We start from the raw sequence: 8,990 nt of genomic DNA on the forward strand, positions 1-8,990 counted from the left end.
TTGGTTAGAAGAGTCACACACATTTGTGTACACATTAAGTTTTATTGTAACAAAACAACTTGTACACCGCTAAGTTTAAAACATGATTATTTCCCCCCCAGCGGAAAATAAAACTTTGATTAGATGTAAATTCCATGAGATAACAGGTTCTATTCCATGAAGCAGTGGGAGGCCCAAATTTACAAGCATTTTTTTTTTACATTTTTGTTTTGTTTATTAAAAATGTAATTTCACATCTCATGAATGTCTGTAAAACAATAAAAAAATGATATAGTAATGGTGTCAAAATGCCCACCCTCCCCAGCACCCCAAGATATCCCTTCACCCTACCCCAGCATTGACCCCAAACATTACAGGTGATGGGAATAAGCTGGTATTTTCTGTTAACTTTTAACCACATGAGGGGGACATTATTTGCAGGGATCTACTCGCCAACTGAACAAAATTATAAAAACTATAGAGGGGTCTGCTAGCGCTAGGTCACTGCACCATGGCTTTTGTTCATTTATCACAACCCTTTTAACAGCAAGAAAATTATATATATAAATTGCTATTTAATTCTACTCAAGATGGCATGCTGAATCTATTTTTTTGTACGTTTTTATTTTTCTTCAGATGAATTTGGGAATTGGGGTGGTACATACAATTCAAGGCAGGAATTTGCCATTGGTTTTTAGATGAGACAAAGAAACTTAACATGGCACAGACAGGAGTGAGACTTCAGAATGAGACAGCGAAGCACAAAATAAAAATACAAAATCTTGCTCCCAAATATGGGTGGATAACCAAATTGGGTGAAAATAGGAAAGGGTATTGGTAGATGTCATTTTTCAGTTTAGTCATCTTCTCCTTCTTCATCCTAAATAAAATAAAGGAACAATCATCAACACCATAAAAACAAATCTCACTATTCAATATAGCCAATTAAGAGGAAATTAAGCAATTATCTAGGGCATACCTCCCCCTCGTCTCCATCATCCTCATCTTCCTCTCCATCATCTTCATCACCCTCCTCATCAATGTCCTCAAGACCTTCCTCGTCATCATCATCTTCACCTTCTGCCTCCTCATCATCCATGTCAGGAACCTGCCAATCAAATTAGCCAACATTTTAACTATAAATTCTTCATCTACACAGGAGACTTAATCTCCTGGGTGACATCCAGAGAAGGAATAATAAAGTTGCACAATGGACATAGAAGTCAAAGAGCTGGTAACAAGTCCTATTCAAAGTCAAGAGAACATCGATAACAGGGTGTGCTAGGCATTGGAGACCAGCGTTGGAAAAAGTACCCAACTGTCATACTTGAGTAAAAGTAAAGATATCTTCATAAGAAATGACTCAAGTAAGTAACCCAGTAAAATACTACTTGAGTAAAAGCCTAAAAGTATTTGGTTTTAAATCTACCTAAGTATCAAAAGTAAATGTAATTGCTAAAATATACTTAAGTATGAATCTTTTCAAAATCTATATATTAAAACAAACCAGACAGCACGATTGTTGTTTTTAAAATGTACGGATAGCCAGGGGCACAGTCCAACCCTCACACATAATTTACAAACTAAGCATGTGTTTAGTGAGTCCGCCAGATCAGAGGCAGTAGGGATGACCAGGCATGTTTTCTTGATAAGTGTGTAAATTTGACAATTTTTCTGTCCTGCTAATAAGCATTGGGTGTCAGGGAAAATGTATGGAATAAAAAGTACATAATTTTCTTTAAGAATGTAGTGAAGTAAAAGTTATCAAAAATATAAATAGTAAAGGAATGTACAGATACCACAACAACAAAAAACGACGTAAGTAGTACTTTAAAGTATTTTTACACCACTGTTGGAGACTTACCAGGTAGTACTGCAGGGGGTTTGGCCAGATGTCATCCTTGATGACCTCTCCCAGCTCATCTGCCCCAGCATCTGAGTGATCAGTGAACCAGGTGAAGAAGCTCTCTGGCTCTTCATGCTGCCTCTTCTTGCCGGCTTTATTCTGCGTCTGGCTGGAGCGCTTTGTCAGGTCCTTCAGAGACGTCACAGGGGTAACAAACCAACTTAGGTATTTGTTGTGAAACTGTTAGATATTACTTGTTAGATATTGCTGCATTGTTGGAACTAGAAGCACAAGCATTTCACTACACTCGCAATAACAACAACCAGGCATGAAAACCAAAATTATCTATATACACTGAAGTACAACATTCAGGTTAGGGCTGGGAATTTCCAGGGACTTCATGATACGATATGTATTTTGAAACTAAATTTATTGTGAATAAATACTGCGATTTGATGTTCCAAGCATATTGCCCACTAAAGAGGGAGCACGAACGAGAAAGTGAGTTTTGATCAGTCAGGGTAATAAGTGACAAAAACATGTTGGTTCACTATTTAAAAAGATGGAGAGCAAGCTAGCTATATGATTAAAAAACCCAGAGTTTTGGCATAAGTACAGCCAGCTAACGCTACCCACAGTAGAATTCTACATAGTTTTCACCTGAAATCAATACTTATGACAAAATGTACATGATCCTAAAATAATTTTGCTATATGCAACTGCAGAGATATTTCCCCCTCATATTCAGGTACGTAGTGTTAAAAAAGTCTGGTCAACATACTGGTTTAAGTGCCCTACTCGTTTCTGCCAAATGCTGTGCTTTTAAAGCAGCAATATGTAACTTTTTGGGCAACCAGACCAATTTCACATAGAAATGTGAGTTATTGATCTGTCATTCTCATTGAAAGCTAGTCTAAAAAGCCGTAGATATGTTCTATTTGAGCCATTTCTATGCTACACATTCGTGAGTTTAGTTTTTACGTCTTACTTTGTAGTTGTTTTTTTACACCAGCTGAAAATACACTGTTGGGTTACTGAATATATATTTCACATCATTTTAGATTGTATAATGATTCTCTACACATTACTTGTTTAGTCAAACTAAAATGATTTAGCAACCAGGAAATAGCAGAGCGATTTCCGCATATTGCACATTCAGAGAATCTCCAATATGTCCATGCATGTGAAAAGAGGTGATGTGAAATACCTTTCCTGATTTCCATTTGATTTCTGTTGACTTTGATGATGGGTCTCCACTCTCATTCAGGTGGAACTCTTTGGAAAGGACTTTGTTTTCAAAGTATGGGTTTTCATCAAAATACTAGAAGACAAAATAAATCAATTTAATTAAGCCAATAAATGACATATTGCTGCCATTAATGCAATATCCTATGAATGCAATATGATGGTAACCTTCACGTACAAAATCTATTCTGTAGCCTGACTTGATATCTTCAAATTCTGTAACCTCCACCCTGGTCAGATAGTGAAGTGCCTCCTCATCTTCCTCACCAAGAAGGGCAGAAACTGTAGGGGGAAGAATTAAAACAGTCAGAACGTCTGAGCATTCTAGGTTCCAGTGGTAAAATCCTGTGAGCCTACTAAAGAAACGCACCTTGCGGATGGTTGACGAACGTTGTGACCCAGAAGTTGGGGATTTTGGCGATCAGTTCTGACCTCTTCTGAAAGAACGGCTGACGGAGTTTGTTGTATTTCTGTTCTACCTTCAATATCTCCTCACTCGCCTGCTCATTCAGTCTGTGGAGAAGAGATTGCATATCAGCGTTTTTCCTGGATCAAAAAGGGCTTAGGTGGCGTTTCTCTTCCCGAAAGTTGTGTATATAGATTTTTTTTGCGTTTTACGTGAATTTCCTGAAATTAACAAAATTACTCTATGGAGACAAGAAATGTTTGCCATTTTAACACGAATTTCCTGAAATTCTAAACACTGTGCCATGGAGCTGAGAGAAAATTGTGTAGTTTTAAAGCTAATGTAAACGGAATTGTACATGTTCTGCCATGTAGCTGAGCGAAGTCATTTTAAAAGATAATTTCCTGCAATTCTATGCATTTTGCCATAGCTAATGTTTTTGCTCAAACGTAACAAAATCAATACTGTTAAATGAATTATAGGTCCTTTCTCTTTTCTACATACTTTATATTTGGTTTCAGTCATTTAAGTTTACACCGAAAGAGTTTATAAAAAAAATCGGCATGGCTGATTAATAAGGGGATTTTTGGACGCTGATCATGGCCGATTACATTGCAATCCACAAGGAGACTGTGTGGCAGGCTGACCACCTGTTACGCGAGTGCAGCGTCAAAAGGACCCTGTGGCTGCAAGGAGCCACGGTAAGTTGCTAGCTAGCATTATGTATCATATAAAAAAATCACATAATCACTAGTTAACTACACATGGTTGATGATATTACTAGGTTAACTAGCTTGTCCTGCGTTGCATATAATCAATGCGGTGCCTGTATCATCGAATCACAGCCTACTTCAACTTCGCCAAACAGGTGATGATTTTAAAAAAGCACAATCTTTGCACAAATGTACCTAACCATAAACATCAATGCCTTTCTTAAAATCAATACACAGTAGTATATAAAAAAAACTGCATATTACGTTAAGAAATTCATGTTAGCAGGCAATATTAACTAGGGAAATTGTGTCACTGCTCTTGCTTTCAGCGCAAGCAGAGTCAGGGTATACGTGAAAATTTCTTCATAAAAAAAGAAAGTAATTAATTTTCCAGAATTATGACATAACATTGAAAGTTCTGCTATGTAAAAGCAATATTTAGACTTAGGGTTGCCACCCGTTCGATAAAATACGAAACGGTTCCATATTTCACTGAAATAATAAAACGGTTTATTTTCTAAATGATAGTTTCCGGATTTGACCATATTAATGACCTACAGCTTGTATTTCTGTGTTTATTATATTATAATTAAGTCTGATTTGATAGAGCAGGCCGACTGAGCGGTGTATGGCAGCAGCAAGCTCGTAAGCATTCATTCAAACAGCACTTGCCAGCAGCTCTTAGCAATGCTTGAAGCACAGCGTTGTTTATGACTTCAAGCCTATCAACTCCTGAGATTAGGCTGGCAATACTAAAGTGCCTATAAGAACATCCAATAGACAAAGGTATATGAAATACAAATGGTAGAGAGAGACAGCCGACAAGTCATATTTCCTATAACTACAACCTAAAACGTCTTAATTGGGAATATTGAACCACCAGCTTTCATATGTTCTCATGTTCTGAGCAAGGAACTTAAACGCTAGCTTTTTTACATGGCATATATTGCACTTTTACTTTCTTCTCCAACACGGTTTTGCCTTATTTAAACCAAATTGAACATGTTTCATTATTTATTGAGACTAAATATATTTTATTTATGTATTATATTAAGTTAAAATAAGTGTTCATTCAGTATTGTTGTAATTGTCATTATTACAAATATATACAATTCAGCCGATTAATAAATCGGTATCATCTTTTTTTTGGTCCTCCAATAATCGGTATCTGCGTTGAAAAAGGTCAACCGCAAATATATAGCACATTGTTACACCTTTAAACACAAATGTGTTTAATACTGATACATATGCACTAACTTGAGTGGCTCACCTGTCAATTTCATTTTGAACTTCATCAATGTGTTCAATAGCTTCCTGTTGCTCTTTTTCTGTAATGAGAAATGCAATAATGTCAGAAAATATTGTAGTGACTCTCGGTGCAGTGCATTGGTGATATACATCAACATTAAATAGTAACTACCAAGTTCCTGCACATTTACCTGCCAATAGTCAAAGATGTAGCTATATCCAACAAAGAAAGTTACGAGCTAATGTTCTTGTTTTGAAATTGACCCTGAACTCCCAAGCTTCACTCAGGTCCATGGATGGAAAAGCGTTGCAGGAGTGAGCCGGTAACGATTTGTAGTCTGAATAAAGGGGTGCAAAATGGGCGAAAACATCCATCTTAATCAACAAATTGTTTTTGCCATGCATGACTGAAAGTGTTAGCAACACCTCTGCAACTAACGATTTCAGAGCAGCTTGTAAACGGCGGTTCTTCCTGCTGGCTACAGCGAGGGCCGCGTGGTTTGAATGTGGGAGTCCGCACACTGCACTCTGTGCCTCCTTTTCCCAACACTGACTTACAGCTAGCTAACTAACGTTAGCTGCATTGCATCGAAACTATGCACAAGTTATTTGTTTATAACTAACCCTGCATTGTTGAATCAACGCATGTAATGCTTCCAATGGCATACTTCTCGAAAACAACGGCTCACTAACTATAAGTTAAGCTAGTTAGCCATGTTTCAAATAACACTCTCTCTGGCTAGTTTCATGGCGGATATGCACAACAACAAAGTAACGTTAACAAGGCCACGGTGGTTTCATTCAACATAGAATGCATGACTTTTCAATCAAAAATGCACTGTCTATTATACAAATGGTTGTACAATTGCTTTTACAGTACCAAGGACTAGACTTGCGAAATAAAATACTGAACAGGACATTCAGTGATTAAACAATTAGCTAGGTAACGTTAGCTAGCTAGGTAACGTTAGCTAGCTATGAAGTGTTGCTAACGTAGTTAGCTAACATGGCCTCCATCACCGGTCTAACGTAGTAGAACCTAGAACTACGCACTCACGGCAGACAATAGAGACTGCACCCAGAATCGGGCATATTCATATGGAAAAGCACAAGGACAACACATTACTGGCGGTGAACTCATTTGCATTCAAGTTGTACATTTCAATAGAACTAATAAAGAAAGTGAAAATGGCGGTTAACTGGAGGCCGCCATTCCTTACCGGAGGTCTCGTCCGCGCCGTCATAGTTTGAGTTCAGCTCCTTTTTACTCACTTTTGCCGCCGATGCCGACATGTTTTTCGAAGGCTGTGAATAACAGACTTCGGAAAAGAACACTGAATTCGTTATTTTCTGTTCTCTCCGAACAGGAGATGATTATTTCTACCTACGATTTCGGTGTGCCGTTACAACGTGTGCAGCCCTCCTCTACACAATAAAAAGCGAGTAAGCCAGACACCACGAAGCTCAAGGCAAGCCCACTCACGCGCTCCCTTTCACTACGAACGCGCCTCAGCAAATGGAACCAACCGGGCTCCGCCTCTCGAGGACAAGTCTACTTGCTCGATTCTAGTGTTGCTTTCTGATTGGCGAGGTCGCACACGGGCTGACATATACTAAGGTGATTCGATTAATCTGGCCCGGGCAGGCGTGTTTTACACCGGGTGAAAGTTGATTGCATTCGTTTAGGAACCAGGCATCTAGTTCAAAGCCCGGGCGAGGACGGCTCAAAACAAAAGTGACGTAAAGAGTAGGATTCTGTTTTCACATGCAAAAGTGATTGCTTTTGATAACGCTTTATCTACCTTCCCAATGAAAACTAGTTTGAAAATGCAAACATATTTAATGTCAAATACATGTATGTTTCTGGACGATGCAACAAAAACTGCCTTGTTGACAACATGACCGAGCGGTGCAGATTACTGTTCTATTTGAGAAAGCCACTCCCCCCTCACCGTTTTTGCCCGTTCAAGGCACGGGCCATAAACCGCTGCCCTGCAGGTCAGCATAATCGAATCCCCTCACTAACAAAAAAAGGCGGGATTTTGTTGAAAAAAACATCAACATCTTTGTAACATTTTGTATGTATTTACATAATCATTTTTACACGATCACAGCTAACAGTTTCTTCTCTTTTAAATATATAGTTATTTACTTGCTGTATAGCATTTTCCCTCTCAACTCTACCCTGCTACAAAGGGAAGGTAGGCTACTGCTATTGCAGAAAAAATGTTTGTTATTTTCAGTTTTTTATTTATTTTTATTCACCTTTATTTAACAAGGTAGGCCAGTTGAGAACAAGTTCTCATTTACAACTGCGACCTGGCCAAGATAAAGCAAAGCAGTGCAACAAAAACAACAACACAGAGTTACACAAAAACAAACACAGTCAATAACACAATATAAAAATCTATGTACAGTGTGTGCAAATGTAGAAGAGCAGGGAGGTAAGGCAATAAATAGGCAATAGAGGCGAAATAATGACAAATTAGCATTAACACTGGATTGATAGATGTGCAGATGATGATGATATAGATACTGGGGTACAAAAGAGCAAGAGTATAAAAAACAATATGGGAATGAGGTAGTTGGGTGTGCTATTTACAGATTAGCTGTGTACAGGTACAGTGAGCGGTAAGCTGCTCTGACAGCTGATGCTTAAAGTTAGAGAGGGAGATATAAGACTCCAGCTTCAGTGATTTTTGTAATTCGTTCCAGTCATTGGCAGCAGAGAACTGGAAGGAGAGGCGGCCAAAGGAAGTGTTGGCTTTGGGGATGACAAGTGAAATATACCTGCTGGAGCCCGTGCTACGGGTGGGTGTTGTTATGGTGACCAGGGAGCTAAGATAAGGTGGGGCTTTACCAAGCAAAGACTTATCGATGACCTGGAGCCAGTGGGTTTGGCCACGAATATGTAGTGAGGGACAGCCAACGAGAGCATATAGGTCGCAGTGGTGGGTAATGTATGGGGCTTTGGTGACAAAACGGATGGCACTGTGATAGACTGCATCCAGTTTGCTGAGTAGAGTGTTGGAGGCTATTTTGTAAATTACATCGCCGAAGTCAAGGATCGGTAGGATAGTCAGTTTTACAAGGGCATGTTTGGCAGCATGAGTGAAAGAGGCCTTTTGGATTGGAGATGCGTAATGTGAGTCTGGAAGGAGAGTTTACAGTCTAACCAGACACCTAGGTATTTGTAGTTGTCCACATATTCTAAGTCAGAACTGTCCAGAGTAGTGATGCTAGTCAGGCGGGCGGGTGAGGGCAACAATCCGTTGAAGAGCATGCATTTAGTTTTACAAGCATTTAAAAGCAGTTGGAGGCCACGGAAGGAGTGTATGACATTGAAGCTTGCTTGGAGGTTTGTTAACACAGTGTCCAAAGAAGGGCCAGATGTGTACAGAATGGTGTCGTCTGCGTAGAGGTGGATCAGAGAATCACCAGCAGCAAGAGCGACATCATTGATATATACAGAGAAAAGAGTCGGCCCGAGAATTTAACCCTGTGGAACCCCCATAGAGACTGCCAGAGGTCTGGACAACAGTCCCTCCGGTTT

At 39.2% G+C, this 8,990-nt stretch overlaps 1 protein-coding gene across 1 annotated transcript; it reads right to left on the bottom strand.

Moving 5' to 3' along the window:
- Positions 1 to 22: 22 nt before the first annotated feature.
- On the bottom strand, positions 23 to 6,994 carry seta (SET nuclear proto-oncogene a). Its single transcript, XM_071353503.1, has 8 exons — positions 6,658 to 6,994; positions 5,460 to 5,517; positions 3,441 to 3,583; positions 3,249 to 3,352; positions 3,033 to 3,146; positions 1,844 to 2,014; positions 959 to 1,087; positions 23 to 859 (listed from the first exon to the last, which is right to left on the bottom strand). The coding sequence occupies exons 1-8, from the start codon at positions 6,728 to 6,730 to the stop codon at positions 836 to 838; spliced, it is 816 nt and encodes a 271-aa protein (XP_071209604.1). The 5' UTR covers positions 6,731 to 6,994; the 3' UTR covers positions 23 to 835.
- Between the last annotated feature and the right edge of the window lie 1,996 nt (positions 6,995 to 8,990).

This window comes from Salvelinus alpinus, chromosome 19 (genome assembly GCF_045679555.1).
Source record: "Salvelinus alpinus chromosome 19, SLU_Salpinus.1, whole genome shotgun sequence".
Classification (NCBI taxonomy): domain Eukaryota; kingdom Metazoa; phylum Chordata; class Actinopteri; order Salmoniformes; family Salmonidae; genus Salvelinus; species Salvelinus alpinus.